Source organism: Talpa occidentalis, unplaced genomic scaffold, assembly GCF_014898055.3.
Source record: "Talpa occidentalis isolate TD23 unplaced genomic scaffold, MPIMG_talOcc4v2.1 talOcc4.9, whole genome shotgun sequence".
NCBI classification, from domain to species: domain Eukaryota; kingdom Metazoa; phylum Chordata; class Mammalia; order Eulipotyphla; family Talpidae; genus Talpa; species Talpa occidentalis.
In genome coordinates this window covers 82929192-82953363 of record NW_023605305.1, presented here as the reverse complement: position 1 = coordinate 82953363, position 24172 = coordinate 82929192, and the positions used below count along the sequence as shown (strand labels likewise).

Here is a 24172-nt window from a genome sequence, read left to right as displayed (position 1 = left end):
TACACTGCTGAGGGGAGCAGCAGGTGAGACAGGAGAGGTCTGCTGCACCATGTGGGTCACCTCCCTGGCCAGGGATCGATCTCTTGCTGCAGAGGCTGCAGATAACTTCACAGTGCTGTGCTTATTAATCCCTTGCGCTACCAGGGAGGCCCCAGGGCAGCATCTTGTGAAAATAATTTTCTACTTGACATTGCTAGGGGTGGGTGGTGACATTTTTGACATCAAGAAGGGAAGTTGTTTAACATGAAGTCATTGAATTCTAAAAAATGTAGGTATGGGGTGAATGTCCCATTATTGTGCTTTATCTCTGGTTTTCCAGCTCTGGGGCACCCTGGAGGCAATGTTTTCAGGTATTTAGATCTCTAGTTTGTTCTAAACCAGGCGCTGGGGGCAGTGGGGCAGAGATAACAGAGGTCTTGTGTTCCAGGTCAGGTGTTAGGTAAACATGCCATTATGAACAGAGAGCCCACTCATGGTCGGGTGGGGAATTACTGCTCTGTGAAAGAGTGGTTTGACTGTTCACTTCTGACCTGCCTACGAGAGTTCAGGAGGCCCGCTACCCTTTTGTCTTCCATCCTGTCCATCCTGTGTTTAATGACGGATGCAGCTTGGTGGTCAAAAGCATGGGCTTGCTTTTTCTTTTTAAATATTTTTTTTCCAGGGACTCTGAGAGTGTTCTGTTCATTTTTTAGTTGTATTTTTTTTATTGAGGTAATGTTGGTTTGTAACATGTGTGTGCTTTAGGAGTACAGGTTCACACCTCTTCAGATGTCTAGTGGAAGCAATGCCTAGCATTTTTTTAACAGCACTCAGTATCATCTAAACACTTCGCTTATGAAGCTCAGACTGGATAAATAGCCAACTCTTTTTTTTTTTCAAAGTCAGACAGAGAAAGACAACTACTGTATGATCTTTCTTACATATGGGATTTGAAAAAAAAACCCAGCTCATAGAATCAGATCAGATTGCTGGTTGCCAGAGGTGGGGGTACGCAGCAGAGATGGTCAAAGACAAAATTTCCATTTCTAGATAAGTAAGTCTTGGGGATGTCATGTACGGTATGGTAACTATAGTTAACAATACTGTATTGAATATCTAAAAGTTGGGAAGTGAATGAATCTTTAAAAAAAAACACTGTAACTGTGTAACTGTTATAGGACAGGGAGAGGGGTAGCCCAAGCCCCGCAAACCTGCCTATTCTAAATGGGTTCTGCCATCCGCCGCATCAACACAAAACATATGAGACTTTAATGGGAAGGAACTTTAATAAAACTAGGAAACAATACAGGTAAGGCAAAGAGTCTAGTTTCTAAATGAAGCACCCAAAGTTACCCGTCCCCTCGTGGGTAAAAGTCCATCCAAATGGGATTGGCCCAGAGCAAAGCCCCAAAGCCTGCCACAAGTCTAAAGCATCTTCCAGTGGGGACCCACAGAAAAGGGTCACAAACAACTGGACAAGCCCGGAAGGAAAAGAGCAAAATCAACATCCAGATAAAAGCTGCCATGGTCACCTCCCCACGGGTCTCACCCACATCTGTGTCACCCAGTCCACGACCAAAAGACAAGCGCAGTTTCTTCACGTGTCTCTAGGCTCCATGCACCTCCTCCAGGTCTTCTGGCTCCATCCTGCTCCTTCCTTCCTCAGTCTCTTCTGCAGCTTCCCCTCTTCCTGCTCAGCTCCACCCTCCCTTGGGTGGGGCAGGGAACCTGGAACCTCCCCCTTTCCTGGGGACCACCCTGTTACATAACTATGAGGTTGATGTTGTTTGGAAAGGTGTTGGGTTCGAAGAGTGGGGTCCTTGGGTTACCTCCAAGAAAAGTTTCATCAGAACTCCCCTTCCAGTGGCACATGGCTGGTTTTCCATGAGGCAGAGACGTTCAGTTACATCCAAAATGTCAGGTTTATTATAAAAAGGAAAGTGAAGGAAAGGATGCTTGCATAGACAAGCATGCACAAAGAGCTGCCCCCGAAGGGAATAGATTTGCTAGAAGAGACGCCTGCACAGTCACAGGCGGGCATCTTGCCAGTGCAGAAATTGTACGGGTATTCTCTTTGGGAGGGGCTCATTCCTTTGTGGGGTGGCTAGCTGCTGTTAAAGTAATTGTTTCTAGGGTTGGCGCCTATGCATTTTCTCTATATTTAGTGTGACTAGGTAGATTTGAAAGACCAATGATTTTTACAGTGGCCCCAAATCCATATCTTCTGCCTCTGGTCTGGGCCTCTGTGGTCTGGGCCTCGGTCTGCACTTCTGGATACTTTACTTTTCTATAGCTTGTTTAACAACTATGTAAATCATTTCTACCCCAGCCTCTGGTTTCTGATCTTGTGATGCCTCCTTCCCAAATTTTCTACTCTTAGCCTCCATCAAGGTAGTGCTCGTTAACTAGATTTGCTGTTGTGATCACTTCACATTGCGTGCATATATCAAATTGTCATGTTGTACACATGAAACCTTTACAATTATGTTTCAGCAAAACTGGGGGGAATGTTAGAAAAGTAGGGACTAAAAACAGTGGGTGGAGGAAAGCCCAGGCTTTCTCACTGAGCCACATGCCTGGTGATCAAGTGTCAGTGGCCAGCTTGGCTAAAGAAAAGGCAGGGTGGGGGGTCTGAGGGTCTGTGTTCTTGACCTGCTTCTGTCCCTGAGCAGGACCACTCTGAGAACGCCATAGGTGTGGCTGCCACCATGGCCCATGAGATGGGCCACAACTTTGGCATGAGCCATGATTCTGCAGATTGCTGCTCAGCCAGCGCAGCAGATGGGGGCTGCATCATGGCTGCCGCCACCGGGTGAGTCCAGTAGGGAGGGGAGGTCAGGATGGGGAGGAGGGCTGAGTGTACAAGGCTGGTGCAGAGATCAGGGACCACCTCTAGCTCAAGGATGAAATTAAACCCATGATCTTGATCTTTCTTGGCCTCTTCTTCTATTGCAAGAAAATCTCTATTTAATGTCAGCTTCAGGATAAGTTTGGGTTGCTGGTGTTTTTATTTAGCTCTGAGGCTCAAGAGACCTAATAGTGAGCATCACACTCACTAAGCTTGATTTATTACATCTCCTTCACACAAAGGGCAGACATGGCTGCCTCTGATGCTCAAATACCTGCTCCATCAGAGTGAGGAGAAAACGTCACTAGGGGGTTGACATTTCTTAATTGGTAGAGAGAATTGTGAGTTAATGTATCGGTGATGTCCTTGAGGAGGCAGAAGGTATGTTCTTTGGACACGGGGTTCTGACACAGGTGGAATCAGCCTCATGGCCGCAGGACTGACAACTGTTCAGGCTGCTTGATGCACAGATTCCCAGGTAACCCAGACTTTGTCCCCTGCCAGACACCCCTTCCCCCGCGTGTTCAACGGGTGCAACCGGAAGGAACTGGACCGGTATCTGCAGTCAGGCGGGGGAATGTGTCTGTCCAATATGCCGGACACCAGCACCCTGTACGGGGGCCGGAGGTGTGGGAACGGCTACCTGGAGGATGGAGAGGAGTGTGACTGTGGGGAGGAAGAGGTAAGGTGTCCTGGTGTGGCTGGTGGGCGGGCAAGAATGTGCATTGGTTTCAAACCTCAAGGTCAAAGAATGTACAACTGAAAATTTCTTTGTCATAAACATGTCCTGCACCTGGCTATTAGAGACCCCATCACAAATAAGACATGAGGAGTAATCCTTAAATATGGGCCTCTCCTGCCCTCCCCACCTTCCCACTAGCTTGGGGTTGGCACTGTTTGTGTCCAAATCAGGGTCGAATTCTCATGTGAGTGTCTGGTGAACCAGAAACCACAGCCTCTTCCCCAGTGTGGCTCCAGATGGCCTCCCCAGTGCTGCAGCTGCACTAAATTTATTCTGGAGGCTCTGCAGCCGGATACATGAACTTGAACCTGGGTCTTCTGAGGATACTTAAAATAACAAGTCCATGCGGCTTGGCCTGGAGAAGGGATGATGGAAAGCGGACATAGGAAGTGCTGTCAGTCTGAGAAGGGCTGCGGGAGGAAGAAGAGCAAAATTGTGTTGATTGGGGGGCGGGGCGGCTTTCCTTCCTTCTGGTCTTCAGAATGAGGGGCAGCCTATGGCTGAGCACTGTCATTTTAAACAGATGCCTGTTGTCCTGCAAAAAAGCAGAACCAGCTAGTTTCGTCCCTATTTTTGAAGTATGAGATATGTATGTCAATTTGTGTACAACCCTTAGGGGGTGAATGGGCGGGTAGCTACAATGGGGGTGGGGTGAAGGACCTGTACACCTGGCAAAGGACTGCAAAACTTGATCATCTTTTCTATAGTTTGCTTGTTTTTTCAATGCCAACATTCAACTATTGTAATGAAAAAAAAAAAAAAAAAAAAAAAAACAGTTAATGACTCAGCCACCATAGTTTAGACCCTGCAGGAGGGAGGGTTGTGCTATCTGGAGGCCCAGGGGTGGGAAGCGGCCTTCCAAGTGAGCTCTGTTACTTGGTTTATATTCAGAGCAGCTGCTTATTCAACAAATATTATTTACTGCATGTGGGTGCAGTATTACACGCTAGGGGTAGACGGAGGCAAAATTAGACATGGTCCCTGTCCTTGCAGCACCTGCAGTCTAGTGAGGGAAATACACAGTGACCCAAGAATGGCAAACGGTAAGCACCACCCTTGGTGAGTGCCAGGAGGGCCCCGGGACCAGGTGCTGTGGGCACGTGACAGTGGCCCTGCTTGGATGGCGGTGTGACCTCTGACCCATATCCAAGGCAGTGGTTGGAGTTAGCAAGGTGCAGGAGCAGGGGAGGCACATTTAGGTAGAGGAGGAACCATGTGTGAAAAACGTGGGAAAGGGAAAGCATACATTTCTGCCTGGAGCCGAGGATGGCGGGACATGGGTGGGGGGAAACTGTCTTATTCCTCCTCTTATTGGAGACAGATAGATGGGCATCTGTGGTCAGGGGTGGTGTGTGTCTCTCCAACACACAGGACTCCTAGACAGCTGTGGCTAAGATATAGTTAATACACCTCATGGGCCCCAGGCAGAACTTGCCTGAGCCTGGGATCTCCTGTGAAATGGGGATGAAATGAATGATGAACCCACCTCAGGCTGTGAGGGTCCTGAGGGACCTGTGCATGGAGCTCGCATGTGGTCAAGAGGTGGATTCCTGATAGGCCTGTGGGTGTAGCAGGCGTGTGTTGAGGATACAAGCATCACTGAGGCGTAGCATCATCTTTTCAATCTCACACTGTGTCAGAAATCAGGATCTGTGTGGCAGGAAGCAGGATCAGAGAGCAGGGAAGCCCTACAGACCTTCTGTCCTGGAAAGATCCAGGCCAGTGAGCACAGAGTAAGAGCAGCAGATGGCAGGAGAAGTCTGAGGCAGCAGGTCCCAGAGTTGACATAATCGGTGTTCAGAGGTTGTGCCGGCATGCCTTTGCTCCTTGTGGCCTCTTTTTAGGAGAAAATGGGTCTGGGAGTGTTGGGGCGGAGCAGACAATAGTAGAAGAAATCTCTGATATTCTTTCTGGGGGGGAGGAAAACAAATCTCAGAATGTCCGTGGAATGAATTACCATGCTAAAAATCACATTGCAGAAGAACATGCTATTCCAAGGAGAAAAGTGCACGTTGTATCAAGTCAAACAGTGTGGATACTGTGGTTGTGTGAAGCATGTCTCAAAGGTGTAGCTTGCGTCTTACTAATGACCATACATTTGTACATTTTGCTATGTTCATACACACTCCCTTAGCGAGAGAGCCAGAAAGTGATTTTTTGGTAAAGACTCTTCGTGGAGCATGGGCTCCAGGGCACATGAAGGCCCTGGCTGCCCAGAGGCTCATGGTCACCGTCTGCCTCCCCAGGAGTGTGACAACGCTTGCTGCAATGCCTCCAACTGCACCCTGAGAGAAGGAGCGGAGTGTGCCCATGGCTCCTGCTGCCACCGGTGCAAGGTAGGTGGCCCACTCACTGCCCCCAGACCCCCCACAGCCTGTGCCCCCTGAGGTGGAGATCTGGAATCCCCCTTGGGAAAGCCGTGGCAGCAAATTTGAGGAACATGGAGCTGGAAGCTCCTGGAACAAAGTATGCTTATGTCCTTATACAAATGACATTCTACCCCAGAGGCTGGAAAGTGGGAGATTACATAGTTGAAAGAAAGAAGTGTGCAGACAGAGTAGGCTTCCTGTTATTTGGAGCTCAAAATAATTATTGCCATAACTTTGATTAGTGTTAATGAACCTCATGTTAGATGCCAGGCACAGTGCAGTCAGTTTTGTGCATATTATCTCATCCGATACTGACAAGAGCCTCATGAGATGTCTATTATTATCCACAATTAAAGATGAGGAAATGGGCTCAGAGGGTGCAAGTGGCTTGCCCAGGCCCACACAGAGAAGGGGCTGAAGTGGCCTCCTGACTCTGGAGCCCCGTCTTCAAGTCTATGTGTTGATGTCACAAGTAGTATTACTAGAGCACTCCACGCCCTCACCTATGATTCTGGAATCCAGAAATTCCAAAAACTGAAAAAGTACTTTTCCCCACTCATTTGGTGGCAGAATTGACCTGAATTGATATGAAACTAATGATAGTATTTTATAAATCACATTTAAAGTGAATAAATTTAATTGCAGAAATATTGATGTGCTTAATTATAAAATGTAATCCTAGGCCTTGCTGGGGGATTATGTGGTATACCTGTGTAATGAGGGGTGTGTGTGTGTGCATGTGTGTGTGCGTGCATACATAGGTGATTTTATATACATACGTAATTTTGTATGAGGTCTGTTTTCCAAACAATTTTTTTTAAATTATAGTAACATTGGTTTACGATACCATTTTTTTTTTTCACAGTGTAAGCACTGTAAATCCCTGTATTCTATGCTATGGTCCCCCCAAAAGTATAGTTTCTATCCATACAATTGACCTGATTTACCCACCCTAATCTCCCTTCCCTCTGGTAATCTCCATTTTGTTCTCATGATCTAAGACTTTGCTTCGGTTTTGCTTTGTTCATTCATTTCCTTTGGTGCTTTATCTTTCACATATGAGTGAGGGCATACGATGAGGAGAAGTATGTGGGGAGAGACTAGCCTGGATCTGTGACCCTTGGTCCAACTCCTGGGAGTGTGATGTGGGCATCTGAACTGTGTCCCTTAGCTGTAAAACAGTGTGTCAGTAAAGCCAAACTCCTGGGGAGCCAGGAACTCAAGTGGACACCTTCTTTACTTGTCCCCCACCTGTGGTGCTGACCAGGGCATCTTAGCTACAGAAGGAGACACATGCAGTGACTGTCTCATGGACATTGTGAGGGGCACATGAGAGAAGTGTGTATACCGTGGCCCAGCGCTTGGCTCAGTCATGGGGCTGCATTAGCGCTAAGTGCTGTTTGCGTTCAGAGAGGTGGTGGGGCGATAGTGTTCATGCTTCCTGTGCACGTACGGAATCCACACAGAGATGTCCAGGGGCAAGTTTGTATTTGTATTATATTAGTAGCTCTGTGTGTGAGCTTGTGTGCGTGTGTGCCTGCGTGTAAGTGGGCCTGGGTCCGCACCCACTCACTAACCCTGAGCCTTGAGATACATTGCTTAATATTGCAAGCGTCTATACAGCAGGGATGTGACACAACACAGGACTATCGTGAAGCTAAATGAGGTGAATTTGTCCTGGGCACTTAAAATGTGGAGGCTCCACAGAAGTAGCCTTTATGACTAATGCACTTTGTAAACTTAATTGTTGTGTAAATATGAGTTCTCGCCAACTTCTTAAGTGGGCCGTGAGAAGGCACTGAGTTAGCATGTGTGCAAACACCCAGGAAACTAGGTCCTATTCCTGTTATTAGTTTGGGGGTTGAGCTGATGGGGTCATGTGCAGTACAGTCATGGGAAACTGTCCCCCAAGAGCTGCTCACACATGAGCCCTTTTGGGAGAGGGTTGTGGGCTGACTGGAGACTGACTGTTTCCTTTTTCTGTCTCTGGGCTCAGCTGCTGGCCCCTGGCACCGTGTGCCGTAAGCAGGCGCGGCAGTGTGACCTCCCAGAGTTCTGCACGGGCACGTCTCCCCACTGCCCCACCAACTTCTACCAGATGGACGGTACCCCCTGCGAGGGCGGCCAGGCCTACTGCTACAATGGCATGTGCCTCACCTACCAGGAGCAGTGTCAGCAGCTGTGGGGCCCTGGTAAGGCTGACGAGGCCCCTCCCTTGCTAAGCCTGCCTCCCCTTGGCACTCGGGGTGGACTTTCAGGGGGCGGTGAACAGTGTCCTTCCAATTCCCTGATGAGTTCGATTCCTGGAGTGGCTAAACAGATAAGAACAATCCAACAGAAAAAAAAACAGGCTGAGGCTAGAGACAGAGAAGGAAATGCCAATGGCCCTTAACCCAAGATCTCTAACCTCACTTGTGTTAAGTGAAAGCAAATTGTAACTATGACGAGATGAGATTTTTCATATATCAGGTTGGCAAAGATTGGAAGGTTACTATAGTAATGAAATTATGATAATACTAAAACTACAACCATAAGAACAAAAATAATATCATGCAGAGAGTATGGAGAATCAGAGAGCTGTCTCTCCTGTGGAAAGCGATTTGGAGATATCAGAAGTTTTTTTTTTTAAAGATTTATTTATTTATGCATACAAGAGCTGGGGTGCAGGCCAGAGGTGTGTGGGGGTGAGAGGATTCACCAGAGACAGAGTGGGGAACAGAACAGGCAGATTGACTGAAGTACACTGCTGAGGGGAGCAGTGGGCGAGTCAGGAGAGGTCTGCTGTGCCATGTGGGTTGCTCCCTGGCTGGCCGGGGGATTGAACTCGTGCTGCAGTGGCTGTGGACAGCTTCATAGGTTGCATCTTAACCTCTTGCGCCACCAGGGAGGCCTGAGATATCAGAAGTTGAATGCACTTATCATTGGCCCCACCACCTACTCCCCAGGAGGGTGCCCTACACCGCTGGCCCCTGTGTGAAGATAGTCACAAGGCCATACCCTGCGGCTTTTAGTTATACCTTCCAGCCTTTAGAGCCTTCTGTGGGGGCCCACTGGATGAATCCAGACACTCATCCAGTGGAACACGAGGCAACTGAATAAAAGGAGGCAGCTGTGTCTGTGCTGAGTAAAATCATCTCCCACGACATATGAAGTGAAACTCAAGATAAGACCAGGGGCTAGACTACGCCACTGTTCTCTGTTCAGTGGGGTCTCTCGAGAAGATACAAAGGAGCTATACCTACAAGAGAAACAGCCATCTCCAGATACATGGATATCATGTGATTGCTCTCCAGAGAGTACAGAAGTGGAAATTGGAATAGTTTATTGGAAAAATTCCCAAAACATTCTTTACTTAAAATTTTGTGCATGTGTTACCTATTTAAAAAAATTCCTGAAACAGAGCAGCCCTTCTTCATTAGAGACAAGGCCTAGTATATTACCCTCCCACAGATGTAAAGCCTCAGTTAGTCTGATAAAAAAAAACCTTCCTATCTGAGTCAGTGTTGAGTAGGTGGGGGTGGGGGAGTGTTGATGAGAGCACAAGAAGAAGCTGATGATTTCCTCCCCAAAATTTTCTTAACCTCTTCATGTTATCAGGGGCTAGCTTTGCCCTCTGGGAGCTCCTGACATCTGCTAAGGCTGGCTGGTGTACTGATAGCTGTCTCTTGCCCATCCAGGGGCTCGGCCTGCTCCTGATCTCTGCTTCGAGAAGGTGAATGTGGCAGGGGACGCCTTTGGAAACTGCGGGAAGGACCTGAATGGGGAACACAAGAAGTGCAACATGAGGTGATGACCAGAGGGCAGAGCCCAGGAGCTGAGGCCTGACAGCAATTACACTTAGGCCTCCTCACCCCTGCCCACCCAGCAGCATGGCGGGCATGGAGCTGGACCTTGAAATAAGTGGGAGCCAGTTACCCACTTTAGGTCTTTGTGTGACAAGGCACTATCAGCCCTAAAGAGGTCAGAGGGGGTGTGGGTGGCCATCGTTCCTTGAAAGCTGATCAGATTTCCTTTGGGGACCATCTTACAGTAGGGCAGGGAGTCATTCCTCTTGGGTCATTTCTGAAGGGTGCTAATTATACCTATACCCTTCCCTGAATATCCCATTACTCACACATCCATCCAACCATTTATCACCCATCTACTTTCTGTGGAAGGTTTTCCACATGCCAGTTACTCTGCTGAGGACAGCGAACTTTTCATTAATAGTACAGTGTGATGATGGGAATGTAGAGAGAGCTACCCAACCCAGTCTTAGTGGGTCAAGTTGCTTTCCAAAAGGAAGTTATACCTAAGCTGGGATCTGGAGAAATTAGTTGAACAGGTTGGGGTTAGTGCTGATACGTGGAAGAGTGTCCCAGAGAGATGAGTAGAGGACAACTGGTGGTAGGAAGAACTGATAACAGTTTGATATAAAGTACAATGTTGGGGACCACTGGAGAGGGATCTTCTGAGAAATGACCCTGGTTAATGAAGCAGGTCCCAGATCATGAAAAGCCTTGAATATATCACTGGAGAGCTTGGATTTTGACTTGAGAGCAGTTAGACTCCTATGGGGAAGACTGGAAGCAGAGAGACGAGTTTCCTGGTGTCTAGGTAAGAGAGACTAGTGGCATGAATTAGGATAAACATAGGAGGGAGCATTGGCAGGGCCTGAAAAGTGAATGCAGGAGTGAGGGATAATGGTGAATTGGAATGGCACTGGGCTTGATTGGAGCCCCTTGGTGCTTATGGGTACAAGGTGTACAGGGTGCAGGTTGCTCATTCGGGCAGCTGTCCTTTCAGGAAAGAGGATTTCTAAGGCCAGCTCTCTGGCCTAGATCTGCTCGGGGACATGGGCCTTGTTTTCAGGCCTTGGGCTGAGTGTATGTGAAGTCTCTCCTGGTGGGTCCCTAGAGCACACACATTGCCCCTCTATGCTTCCCCCTCCTCATCCTGCTGTCGTGCTCAAGACAAACTGAAGTGCTTCTCTGCCTCAGCTCCTCCCAACCTCTAATTCTCTCTCCTTCCCTCTCCCCCCTACCCCCTCGGTTCAGAGATGCCAAGTGTGGGAAGATCCAGTGTCAGAGTTCTGAGGCCCGGCCCCTGGAGTCCAATGCAGTGCCCATTGACACTACCATCATTGTGAATGGGAGGCATATCCAGTGCCGGGGCACCCATGTCTACCGAGGTCCCGAGGAGGAGGGTGACATGTTGGACCCAGGCCTAGTGATGACTGGAACCAAATGTGGCTACAATCATGTGAGTCCCTTCCTGCAGCTTCACTTGGGACCTGGTTGCAAAGGGCAGTGACTGAGCCTGGTTCTGGGAGGAGCATGGTGGGCTCACATCCCAGCCCCCATCTCTCTGAGCCAGAGTATCTTCCTTTATAAATATGTTAGTCATAACAAGCTCCCACTCCATAGAATTGTATAAGAAGTAAATGGGGCAATGCCTGTAAACCATCTACATGGGCTAACTATCATCCCTGTTGTTCATTATCATTGGCTAAATCTTACACCCTCTTCCTTAATTTCCACGGTTAAGAGATGGACCAGGGCCTCCCCTGTGGCACAGCTGGTTGAGCGCAGTGCTGTGAAGCTGTCCACAGCCTCTGCAGCGTGGGTTTGATCCTCAGCCGGCTGAGAAGATACCCACATGGCACGGCAGACCTTTCCTGTCTCACCTGCTGCTCCCCTCAGCAGTGCTTTCGGTCTGTCTGCCTGTTCTGCCCCCCACTGTCTTTGGTGTGTCCTCTCACCCTCCTGTGCCTCTGGCCTGTACCCCGGCTATTGTATAAATAAAAAAAATATATATAAAATTAAAAAAGTGAGAGAGATGGACTAGACTAGGAAGCCTGGGAAATAATGGCACGTCAGAGTTAGCCCTGGGCACTCAGTTCAGTACCTCGTCCAGGGTAGATGACTCTCACCATCATCACTGATTTTAAGTATAATATTAAAATTATTGCTTGTTAATATATAATGAAGTAATTAATATATAACTAACATACATTGAGATAGATTGTAATAACCCATTTTTAATTTAATATCATATTGTTAAATATAATGTTTTAACAATATAATAGTTATTTTCTCCCTGATTACAAAAGTAGTAGCAGGATTTAGTTAGCTTCTGTCCTGTCCTTGACTTTTTAGGCTTTCAGTTTTGAACTGTAATAAAGAGCCTAAAGTGGCTGATCTGAGGCCCACATGTTCTAAGAGCAAACCCTGCGTCCAGATGCCCCATCCTTGCTGTTGTACTCACAGTTTGGTTTCCTCCTCACTACAGATTTGCTTTGAGGGTCAGTGCAGGAACACCTCCTTCTTTGAAACGGAAGGCTGCGGGAAGAAGTGCAATGGCCATGGGGTATGTGTGTGCTTCTGGGGTCTCCTATCCTGGTGTCCTGGGGTCAGGGCCGTGGGAGACTGGTGCTGTCCATGGTGCTGATGCCTCTGACTTCTCCCTTCCCCCTTCTTCCTCCCTCTAGGTCTGCAACAACAACAGGAACTGCCACTGCTTCCCAGGCTGGGACCCCCCCTACTGTGACACACCCGGCAATGGTGGCAGCATTGACAGCGGGCCAATGCCCCCCCAGAGTGAGTGCCCAGCCTGCTTGGACCCTTACCCATCTTTGTGAGGAGGGCTGGGCACACGGGGCAGGTGGCTGTTGCAGTGTCTGCATTGAGTCAGCTTCTGGTCCTGATTTTATGAATTTGGGGACAAGGAAAAGTGGGATCTTGTGGGAGGAACGTCTGAGGTTGGTAGCCGGCCTGAGCTCAACTTGGCTGCTCCTCCTTTGTCCCTTCTCCTGAGATGGGTGATTAAGACAGGTTACTGAATAATCCCATTTGTGGGGTGGCATGGGGTGGCATCTAGCTGCTCAGCCACTTACAAATATTCAGTGTGAATATTTGTTTACAGTTATTTGTAAATATTTGAGGCACATCATTGTGACTCAGATTCTGAGACTAACACTCAGAAGATTTGCAGCTTTTTTCAACCCTTAAAAAAATAGTAACTGTTTCTTTTAACAAACTCTTTCAAAGAAGCAATCCCAAACTATGAAACAGACAGAAGTAGTGTTTCTCTAGTGTGCATCTATCTTACACATTTAAATCTTTAATTTATGAGGATTTTGAGGCAGTTTTGATGAGTCCCAAGGTGACATTGTGGATATGCATGAAACTTCTAGTCTTAGGTCAGGCTCAGTCTCTCAGTGTTTACATTGGTTGCCTTGCGTCCAGGAAAATCCTGGTTCATGCTGAAAACCAGTGGTAAATAATTGTAGAGCTTGAACTCCTCACCTCACAAGGGACTCTCTTCAATGAAACAAGAGACCGGAACAGTTTTATCAGCCACCTGACCTGGCTGTTTAAGCTAATATTATTGGTTTCTCAGTACAAGGTAATGGGTGTGTTTTTATGATAATTTTTGTGTTAGAAGAAATAATATATGCATATCAGGTATTTGGTAAAGTCTGAGGCAGACATAGTTTGGAATCCATGGCTATAACCAGTCAGCTTTTGACTCCTGTGGCTTGTTTCTGGCAGGCATGGGCTCGACAGTGGTGGGAGTACTCACGGCCATCTTCATGCTGGTGGTCCTCATGCTGATATACTACTGCTGTAAGCAGAACAGCAAGCTGCGCCCACTCCAGCACGTAGTCCTCTCTTCCAAGTTGAGGCAACAGTTCAGGTATGACGGGGTACCAGAAAGGACTTGGGGTCCTAGGGGTGATCAAGTTTTCTGCATAGGAAACAGTGCCCAGGGAACAGGTGGGTGGTTGTGGGTCTGTCAGGGAGGTCAAGTGCTCCATGACCATAGCAGATGTCATCACTGGGTATCTTATGTAAATACTCTCCTGATCCTGCCATCGCTTCAAAATCCTTCTCAGTTCAATGCCCCCAGCTAACTCACATGGGAATAGGAAATGAAATCTATTGGCCCTCCTTTCTCTGACTGAATTGGTTCCTGTTTTGAAGAACAGACGGCCACAGGAAGGAATAACAAACCCTAGTCGACCAAAGGGCTGGTGGGACAACAACACAAGCCAAACTCTGACTTCCTGTTGGTGATTGATCTCTTTGGATGTTGTCTCTGAGTTCCCTATTAATTGCACTTGTTAATTGTCCTGGAGGGGATTTTAAATCCCACATCTCTCTGAATATATACCTGCAGGGTTGGCTAATGGCTGGTGACATCCTCGTAGCTCCTTAGAGTGCAAGGTCTGCAAAGGAAGGGAAGACGTTGCCAAGGGAAAGTTCTTTGTATCAGGCCACCTCTCCTGGGGATTCACCAGGGGCAACACTCATCCTTGTACCTCAGGAGCTGGAGTTAGCAGACTTGGAGCAGATCTAGCCACTTAGCGTCTATGCTTGGGTCAGTGGGTGCTCAGGTCCTGACCCTTGAGAAAGCGCTCACTCTCCTCCTCTCTGTCCCGCTACTAGTTGTCCCTTCAGGGCATCTCTGAACAGTGGAACTGGCCACGCCAACCCAACGTTCAAGCTGCAGACACCTCAAGGCAAGCGAAAGGTAAGCATTTTGCACTTTGGACTTTGCTACTTTTTCTTTATCCCTCAGAATCCTCCTGGATTTCCCTAAGAAATTCTGTGGGCTCGTGGGATTGGTAATAAACACCAGTTTATTGGCCAGAGAGTCATTCAGTTGGTTCTGACACTCCTTAGGACTAATGCTTGCAGGTGTCTTTGGGATGCTGGGGATTTCACAGGTCAGCATGTCCTCCCTTGGCCACTGGCCAGCCCAGTGAGACCCACGAGGCATCCCTGAGATTTTAAGTGCCATGGGGATTCCTGTGTCTCTCACACTCTATCTTATTATGCATATAGGTCACCAACACCCCCGAGATCCCAAGGAAGCCATCCCAGCCTCCTCCCCGGCCCCCTCCAGATTACCTGCATGTCAGGGCCCCACCTGCGCCATTGCCCTCCCATCTCAGCACGACTGCTCGGAACTCCCCGGGGGCCAGCATCCAAGTAGAAAGGAAGGAGTCATCCAGGGGGCCTCCCCCAAGCCGGCCAGTGCCCCCTGCACCCAACTGCATCCTGTCCCAGGTATGTGACTTCTTACACCCCTGGGCTGGGGGCGTTGCTTTTAAGGTTCTCAGTGATGGGGAATGACAGGCTGGCAAGGGAGAGCTGGCAAGGGCAGCTGACTCTTCTTCCTGCATTCTGGTAGTTTCGGGGCATGGTGGGTGAGGGCATTTCCTCCCTGCCTGGCTACGATGATCCACTATCCGCCTTCCCCCCAAATGAACTTCATTCAGCACTGCAAGCTCCTTTCGTTATCTCTCGGCCTTTGCAGTTGCCATGTCTTCTGCCTGACACACTCCTCTCTGCTGGGCAAGCTTTTAGTCATCTTTAGGTCCCTGAGATACACCACCACAAGAAGCCTTTCCTGCCCCCAAAGCTTGAGTTCCATGCCCTCTATTTCTCTTGTCACATCTTGGTGTTCCTCCAGCTCTTGACCATGGGCATCTTCAAGGCCTGCCCCTGATGCCTTGCTCATTCAAGGGGCAGGAACCTTGGGGAGGTGTGAGCTGGGTCTGGGCTGTTTGCCCCAGCCCTGGCATTGGTGGGAAGGCTGGCCAGCCGCCAGCAGCCTGCTCCTTGGCATATCTGTGCTTGGACGGCTGCTGGTGCTACCTCTTGGCTCACGCAGTTTCTGGGGCTGTGATGAGCACGCTGCCACCCATTTGGACCCAGCCACTGTGTTGTGGTGTGATTCTTGTGGGCAAGGGTCTTACCTATCTCCCTCCTGTGTCTGCTTTTCTTGGGCTTGTCCCAGAGGGCTCCCTTGGGGCCTGGGCTGACTCTGGGACTGTGAAACTGGCCCAGGTCTTGGCCGGTCCCTGGAACATGAGGCGGTGTCACTGGTGGAGCTGAGAGCCTCAGTTTAGGTCCTCTGTGATTGTGGAGCTGCTGCTGTCATTTGGATGACCAGTTACCACAGACCAGGGGGCTTGAACCACAGAGATTCCCTCATAGCTCTGGAGGCTGGACGTGTAGGGTCAAGGTGTCAACAGGTTGGGCTCTTGAAAGGCCTCTCTCTTTGGCTGGCAGACAACAGCTCCTCCTATCTCCTCCCCGAGCACATGTGCCCCTATGTCTCTGTGGGTCTGGATTTCCTCTTCTTACAAGGACACCAGTCAGATTCAATCGGTATCCACTTTAAGTCCTCTTTAACTTCATTACCCCTTTCCAGGCCACATCTCCAAGTGCAGTCACATTCTAAGGTGCAACATGTGAACTCGGCTGGTGGCAGATCCACCTGTAATGCAGGAGAGAAAGGGCATCAGGGTCTTAGTGCTAGATCACATCTCCCAGGGCAGTGAATCCAGCCGAGGGAGGCACCACAGAGTCTCCTCGGCCTGCCCTGTCACCTGCTCTCCTGAGTGGTGCTGGCAGGCATCCAGCATGCAGAAGGCTGCCCACCCAGGAGCTCCCACAGAAGCCAACTCACTTCTCCTGGGCCCCAGGGCCCAGTAAGTTTCCTCCAAGGCAGGCAGTGTGCCAGGCCGCTGTGAGCACAAGCTGCAGGATTCAATTCCTTCCACTACCTCCTTCCTCGGAGCCATGTCCAGCAGATGTTAGTGCTGCCTTGGTGTTCTGGCCAGTGACTGAGTCCCACCGGGTTGAAGGGACAACCTACCTCCTTCCAAGGTTGGAAGGAGCCTGGACTTGAGCCCTGGACTCACTCCAGGGTCCTCTTCACCATGCAGACCAGGACCTGACCTGGGGTCATGAGTAGAGTGGGACACACGCATGCTCCAGATCACAGCTCAGTCCCCTCCTAACTGGGTAACCAAACCCCCTGGAGAGGCGGTGGTGAAGCCAGAGCTCCCATTCTGCTGGGGAACAGACTTGGATATGTGGGGTTACATGTTGATCAGAGCCACGACACAGAGGTTCAGAGTTACAGGGGAAGCTGCCCTCATCTGGGAAATCTGGGATGGCTTCCAGTGGAGGTGACATGAGCTGAGACATGAGGGAGGAGCAGAAAGTAGCAAACTGTAAGCTGCGTAAGAGGAAAGAGCTGTCCTGATCCAGAGACCTGCTAGTAGGGAGTGAGCCCCACAGGTGGAAGGGGCTTCCAGGCCCATGTGACTATGTCCACGCAGCTATGAGAGGAGGCTGGAGAGGGGCCAGGCTGGGCCAGGCCGGGCCAGGCTGTGGTCAGGACTTTGGTCTGCATTCTGTGAGAAGGGGGCAGTGGTGGTTTGCCAGGGACATGATCAGATTTGATATTTACCAGGATCACTCTTGGAGGGAGGCTCAGTGCCCAGAAGGGGCACATACATGCTCCTGGGGCTGTCCGTCTTCTGTTTTGACCTGGGTAGAGATTACAGAGGTGCGTTCACTTTGTGAGAATTCATCTGATTGTATATTTATGGTTCATGTTTTGATATGTATATTACACTTCGGTTTTTAAAAAGTAGTTATTAATAACAGGAGGCTCCCTGTAGCGCACTGTGGGTTACTGATGGAGGTGGGGTAAGGCCGGGTGCATGGACAGCCTACTCAGAAGTTTAACTGACATGCAGGGGAGCTGGGGGAGGGGACCTGGCGAGATGGAGGGAGGTGGATGAAAGAGATGTAGAGAGGGAAATAGCACTTGGAAACAGAGGGGCGTTGGCCAGAGCGACCACCCTGCTTCAGTGTCTGTCCTACCCATCCTGACTGAGGAGGGCCCCTTCCTGAAGAAGGGAGCAATGGGCCTAGTGTCTCTGACTCTGCCACTGGGAGACAGTGGGGCTTTGCCCCACTGGGCAGGTATGACGGTGGCAGGATGCTGCTTGAGAGGCCCAGTGTCCCTGTCAATAAGGTGCCTGTCCAGGTTACCCCTCCCCCACCCTGTCCTTATTCAGCACAACTAGCAGCCAGGAGCTCAGCTCTCCCCTCATCCTGACCTGTGCCCACTGTCGCTTCCTGCAAGGATCACTGCCCTGGCTCTAGCAGCCGCTGTGGTGGGGCAGCTGTCAGGGTTGGAAAGGGGGGTGGCATTATCCTTCAGGGAAGGGTGGTAACTGGAGAAGATAGCTTTTTGGTCTCCAGAGTCACTGCTTTTCTGTTCTGAGATTTAGTTTCTGCTGTTTCCTGATGACTGAGAAACTTCTGGGAGGAAATCACAGTTTTCTCCATCTACCTGCCTTGTGATCACTTTTGTGCTGGTCACTGACCCTCTCAAGGAGAGGTGCATCAGGGCAGCCTGCACTGGACCCTCTGAAATTGACTTCTTCCCCACCAACTTGGGGATCTGTGCCTGGCCACCGGCCCATCTGTCCATTCTCTGCCCCTTAACATTATTATCTATTTATTTATTTCTTTGCTCACAGAAGAAATAGTTACTATAAGAATTCTGACAAGCACAGAAATTTGTTCAACTAATGCATATTGAGTGCTTTATATGAGGCTGTATATGAGGCTGTTCTGGAAGCTGGAGCTGCAGCTTCAGTTCCCATAGACGAGGCCCCTGGCCCTGCTTCTGTTCTAGTGGGGAGCAGTGGAGGGGCAGAAAAGAAATAAGTAAATTGTGTAGTATATTTTTATGAAATAGATTAAGATGGAGGGGAATGCTGAGAGCCAAGGTGGTGGTGGTGGGGGGGGGGTGTCATCATTTTAAATGAGCTGGTGGGCCCGGACCTGTGGAGAAGGTGACAGCATGCAGGTACTAACACAGAAGCACAAGGAAAGACACCCCCTGCTCCAGGGTTGTGCCAGCACACATAGTCAATGTGAAAAATGGGGTTCTTTATGGATTTTGTTTTTATTTGCACAGGTAGTACATATCATTCTCTTATTAAAAAAAAAAAAAAGGAGTGTTCACCTGGATGGCTTCCCCTCCCCCCCACTCTCATCCCATATCTCAGTTATCAGTTCTGTCTTGTCCTGCATGACTCTTCTGTAGGTCCACATTAACATGGGGCGTGGGGAGTGGGGGAGCTGCTGGTGTGATGTGAGCTCTCCTCCATAGCTGGTGGTTCAGCAGGTCTCTAGCCTGCCCTTCAGCACCCAGCCACCTACTTCATTCTACTTCATTGTTCTTAAATGCTGTGTTATATGCCACTGGGTGATTCCAGTAATTTCTTTCTTGATGGAAGTTTTGATTAGCCCTGGTTTCATGGCCATCATAAGCAGTGCAGCAAGGAATATCCTTGTAATTTCACTTCTGTGCAAAAAGTTCTCAGATGTGGGCCATAGGCAGTGGACCAACACACTCAGAGAATGCACGTTTCTAATTATAACAGGTGCCCCATGTTGCTCTCCAAAAAGTCTATCTCCTATCACTACCTGCATGATTGGTTTTTTAGTGGCATCAGGTGGCACATCCTTTTTCTCATCTGATTTTGACCTGCAATATACTGGGAACATTTTCTTTCCAAGAAGTCCCTGGCCTTTGAGTGATACTTGCTGCTTTCTTCCCAGGATTTCTCCAGACCTCGGCCTCCCCAGAAGGCTCTCCCTGCTAACCCAGTGCCAGGCCGCAAGAGCCTCCCCAGACCTGGTGGCACCCCCATCCTGCGGCCCACTCTCCCTGGCCCTTCACTCACCCGGCCTCTGGCAGGCCCTGCCCCAAAGGTGAGCCCCCAGGAACCCCCAGGAGGAGTCATAGGCCTCTGGGGCCAGGGAGGAGAGGTGGGGAGAGAAGCAAGTATGTGGATAAAGAAACAACATTGTAGGGCTGAACTCCCCAGAACAAAGGCTGAGGACCAAAAGCTTAGCGGTTCCTAGTGCCTGAATAAGTGTCATTTAGACGAGTGACAGGGTGCTTTGGTTTTGAAGCCATGCTTAGAAGCCCAAGTGGTGATGGCTTCAAACCCAGCCCAGCGGATGGACCTGAGCAGGTTGCCCTCGTGGGCCTCAGTGTCCTGTCCGGAAAGAGGCAATACAAAAACAGTGTCAGCCCTTTGGTCAAGGTCTGGGCGGTTCATGAGTACAAACAGTGGGTCATGGTGGGCTGCATACACGTCATGCCCCTCCTCCTGGGGCGGCCCTGTGCTCAGGCTACCAGTCCTGGACTTGGAGCAGAAAAGATGGGGTAGGACCGCAGCGGGCTCACTGCCCTGTGTCGTTACGAGGCCCCAGGAAATCGGGCTGAGCTGCAGCTTTGGGTCAGCTCATTGCCCCCACCAGGCCTCCCACTGTTGGGTTAAGGGACCAGCAACCTGTTAACAGGTTCTATAGGAAGAATCTACAGATTCTTTCCTACCGATGTCTATCTCTCCCTCTGACCTCCTGAAAACAAGAGGACAGTCAGCTATCCATTGATTCTGTGGCCCAGCATTTAGCTGATGTCACTCTCTCCTTCTCTCTTCCCAGTTTCCTGAATACAGATGGCAGAGGGCTGGAGGGATGACCAGCTCAAAAATCTAGAGCCTTCCAAAGGGGCTGTGCTCTCTCCCTGAGGACTCTGCACCCGAGGCGCCATTGCCACAGAATCTGGAAGAAGCATGTCCAGGAGCCTCCTTCCTGCCTCCCCCTGCCTCCCAGGACCACTGCGTCTCCAAAAATTTCCTTGACTTCGTGCTGCCTTGGCTTCCTGGGAGGCCCAGAGGGATGGCCATCCAATGGTCTCAAATCTTGTTGGTACAATAGACAGCCAGGGTGGGGGAGGGGGGTGGAGGATGAAGCATCATCACCTTCCAACCTTCTCTCACCTGGCGCCTTACCTCAGAGGGGCCAGCGGAGCTGGCCACGAGGTATGAGGAGAGGTCTTGGGCAGGCCTGAGGCCAGGTCTGAACTCGGGGAAGGCGTCCACCCACATCTACAGTGGAGTGTGTGCATGAGACCCTCCTATTGTTTGTCTTTCTCCAGTCTCCAGGCGTGACCGGTGGGTGCTGATCAACCACTCCTCTTAGCTCTGAGACTCTGAGATGGAGAGGGCTTGAACCAGCCCTGCTGGGAGTAGGCCTGCCCCGTGGAGGCCACCACTCCTGCCTAGTGGTCCCATGTGAAGAGGTCAAGTCCCCTCCCCCCCCTTATTTACATGGTCACTCTGAATCAGACAGGTACTATTCGTAGGCAGTGTAGACAGCAGGGGGAGCCCCGCCTCCTCTGAGCCTGAAAGCCAAAGCTTGCGATTCCACCACCCACCTCCACTCTCTGCTGCTCTTTCTTTACTCCTCTGCACTTTCAAGTTTCCATGTTTGGATTTCCTTCCCTCCTCCAATCCCTCGGAATCCACCTAATGTGTGGTGCTATGGAGTGTGAACCTCAGGGCCCCGCCTTCCTGGGGACCCGGTGCTTGTTGGGACCCTGGGTTCCCTGTGTGGGTTCTCAAGTGTGACCGGAGTAGACTCAGCCCTGGTCGCAGGGTCACCGCTTTCTTTCCCATTGTGTTTCTGACCTCAGCAGGGGGAGGCTCTTGACCACTCTCTGACCCAAATCTTAGTAGTCAGGGGCCCAGGATGGTGGCAGGTGCAGTGAGGGCAAGAGACATGTTCCTGAAGGTCTGTCACCAACCTGACTTTTATTATGCACTTCCTGTGTCCACTTCTGGGTCATTCACTGCCCTTATCTGACCCTCAGCAGCATGGGGACACCTCTACAAAGGGTCAGGCCTCCCTACAGCAGGGAAGGAGAGAGAGGACACTCTGCTAGCTCAGACATCTCATGTTCTCTGGGGCTGCCTCTTGGCCCCAGATGGTGCTGGGCCTCAGGCCTCCCTGCCCTCTGTGGGGAGCAGTGGTTTGCGCCCAGAATCCTCAGTGCAGGGAAGAGACTTGAGCTTTCTTTTCCCCAACTATCACCCAGGAACCCCAACAGTTCTCTGCACACAATAGGTGCTCAATAGATGTTCTTGGGTTTGTAGACCAGGAGGAGTTTTGGGGATATATCCAAGGACAGGCATGGGGGGGATCAAGAAAGATCTCAGGAAGCGAGGTTCTCTCCCTGGGGCCTTCGTGACATTGTTGACACCCAGCCCCGATTCCCTGGTGTGGGCCCTGGGTGCCCATCTCCACCTTCCTTGCCCCTGACCAAGCTGGGGGGCAGCTTTCCACTCAAGCATGCTACTCTAAAGGCCCCAGGCCTCAAGGCTGGGTCCCAGAAACATAAAGGGAAACACCTAAAAAAAAAAAAAAAAAGAAAAAAGAGCACCCTTAAGCCCCACCTCGTGCCCCACATGTTCCATGATTTTAGAGACTTCAGAGCTGTCACATCAGGAGATGGAGGCTCTGAGGCGAGGAAGCCATGGCCACTGTGGCTGCTGAGCCCCTGGAACTTGAACTCACCCTCTGCAACCACACCGGGAAGGACTGGGTCATTGCTTTCTTGTTTTGTTTTTATTTGTTTTCCATTATTTTAATTCAACCTCCATCCCATGAAATCGTACTGTGAACTGGAAAATGATCAATTTTTGAAAAAAAAAATTATAAAAGACTTTTGGCAGCAGGTCTGAGCGGCTGTTCCCCTCCCAGCTCTGTTCAGGGAGGTCTGGGACCAGCCCTCACCCTCCGGTGCCCATGTGCTGCTTTGTGGTGACAAACGTAAATAAGGACTTTAGGAGGGAGGATTTTATTCAAAAGGACCCCTGGGAGATGGGACAGAGCACTGTGTGGGACTGGGCTGCTGCAATAGGGGTGTGCTGTGAGATCTGGGAGCAGCTCAAAGCCCAGAAAGCAGAGGTCTTTTCCTTTACGGGACCCAGTGACCATGGCTAAAAAGAACCAGCTCAGGGAGGTCTAGGCCCTCAGCCTTTGAGGGAGGGACTGGGTGCTGGCTCAGTCTGGGGTGGGTCAAAGCTCTGTGGTGGGGAGGAGAGAGGCTGAACTAAAGCTCAGGAGGGAGTTAACAAGCCTCTGTTCAGATGCAGAGGTTTGGAAATCTATTTAGAAGCTCAGCTAGCCTCCTGCCAGTTTTACAACCTGGAAATTGTTCTTTCTGGCCTTGGAGCCATCTCTGAAATGTGAACCTCAGGGGACCTCCAGGGAGCTAACACACTCCCTGTCTCAGTGGGAGTTTCAGTCCAGGCTCCACCTGCTCACCAGAGGTTCTTTTTAGCCTTGTTTACTTCTCCCTCCAGAAGACAAGCCTTTTTTTGCCCCTGCTCTGAGAGACATCTGCAGATCTCAGGGTCTGAAGTGCATGCATAGCTGGTGCAGCGTCATTACGGATCTCATAGTCTTGCAATGACCGCTTTTCCCATTGCACTCGCCCCTCACCCTCTCTTGCTATCATCCTGTTGAATAAAGCCTTCCCTTATCTATGTCCAGATTAGTTCTTATTTGGCAGAGGGGATGCAAAACTTTCATCTTCTAAATTGGGGATCAGTTCTAAAGTCAGTGATTGTGCTCAATGCATGTGTCACAGCTCTGCTGGACACCCAGGACAGCCAAAGACAATGCCAACTGGAAAGGTGCTCCATCCCTCGGGAAGCTTGTGAGGTTCTGCAGAATCCCAGCCAGGCACCCCAAGTCACCCCTCCACCCTTCCGCTCATCTTCACACCACCCACTGTGTACATCTGTGTCTGGGATCCAGGGCAATGTGAATTTTCTTTTTGTTTGGGAGATTATTCATGGAAAACTGATCCTCTTCTCTCTTGCCCACTATTGTTTACAATATTTGTACATCTATGCAAAATACTTGAATGGGCCATAGTGCCTTTTTTCCTTGTTTGTATTTAATTGAAATAAATTTTTTTGAATGTTGTCTGGCTGAGTAGCTCTTTTGTTTAATGCCTGATGTTCAGGTAGGATTTGGGTGCAGAGCATGAGGGCCGCTCAGAAGTCCTGCAAAGACCAGCAGCCCTAATGGAAGCTCCTAAACTACAGAAAGACCCTGGGTTTTCCTATGCTCAGTCCAGGGCCTGTTTTGTACCTGGACATGAGCTGGTCTAGTTAATTAGGTTTCTAAAGTCAGGAATGATCCTGTGATTAGCTGCAGGTCTACTCACCCTTCTACTACTGCTATTAGGGGACTGCTGAGACCCCTCTGTTCACCTCTGTTCATGCAAAGAGGGAGAGACAAGACTGATGACTCTTGGGCTGGGTGGGCAGCTGCAGAACCAGGGGGAGGTGTGTGTGTCTTCTGACTCCAGAGCCTGGGCAACACCGTAGCTCACATCTATTATAGCCTCCCAGTCGCCAAAAGCAATTTACCCTCATTCTCTCATTTGCTCTCCACCTCGGTGTTGAGGTTCTCAGAACTGTTGTGACAACGAGGATAGGAGGTGACTTTTACTGAGTCCTTAATACATGCCAGACCTTAACTTGATCCCACTCAATCTGCAAAA

General features: G+C 49.9%; 1 protein-coding gene across 2 annotated transcripts in view; it reads left to right on the top strand.

Moving 5' to 3' along the window:
* ADAM19 (ADAM metallopeptidase domain 19) overlaps positions 1 to 23627 on the top strand; it is a 77056-nt gene extending 53429 nt beyond the window's left edge. The window contains exons 11-23 of one of the 2 annotated variants that reach the window (XM_037500176.2): positions 2652 to 2791; positions 3332 to 3509; positions 5816 to 5905; positions 7935 to 8130; positions 9616 to 9724; positions 10975 to 11179; positions 12209 to 12286; positions 12408 to 12516; positions 13471 to 13615; positions 14368 to 14452; positions 14767 to 14991; positions 19363 to 19515; positions 20257 to 23627. In XM_037500176.2, coding sequence (XP_037356073.1) covers positions 2652 to 2791; positions 3332 to 3509; positions 5816 to 5905; positions 7935 to 8130; positions 9616 to 9724; positions 10975 to 11179; positions 12209 to 12286; positions 12408 to 12516; positions 13471 to 13615; positions 14368 to 14452; positions 14767 to 14991; positions 19363 to 19515; positions 20257 to 20310 — 1767 coding nt within the window. In that variant the 3' untranslated portion in view covers positions 20311 to 23627. The remainder of the gene's footprint in view (positions 1 to 2651; positions 2792 to 3331; positions 3510 to 5815; positions 5906 to 7934; positions 8131 to 9615; positions 9725 to 10974; positions 11180 to 12208; positions 12287 to 12407; positions 12517 to 13470; positions 13616 to 14367; positions 14453 to 14766; positions 14992 to 19362; positions 19516 to 20256) is intronic. The other variant, XM_037500177.2, reaches the window with a different exon arrangement.
* The last annotated feature ends 545 nt before the right edge of the window (positions 23628 to 24172 follow it).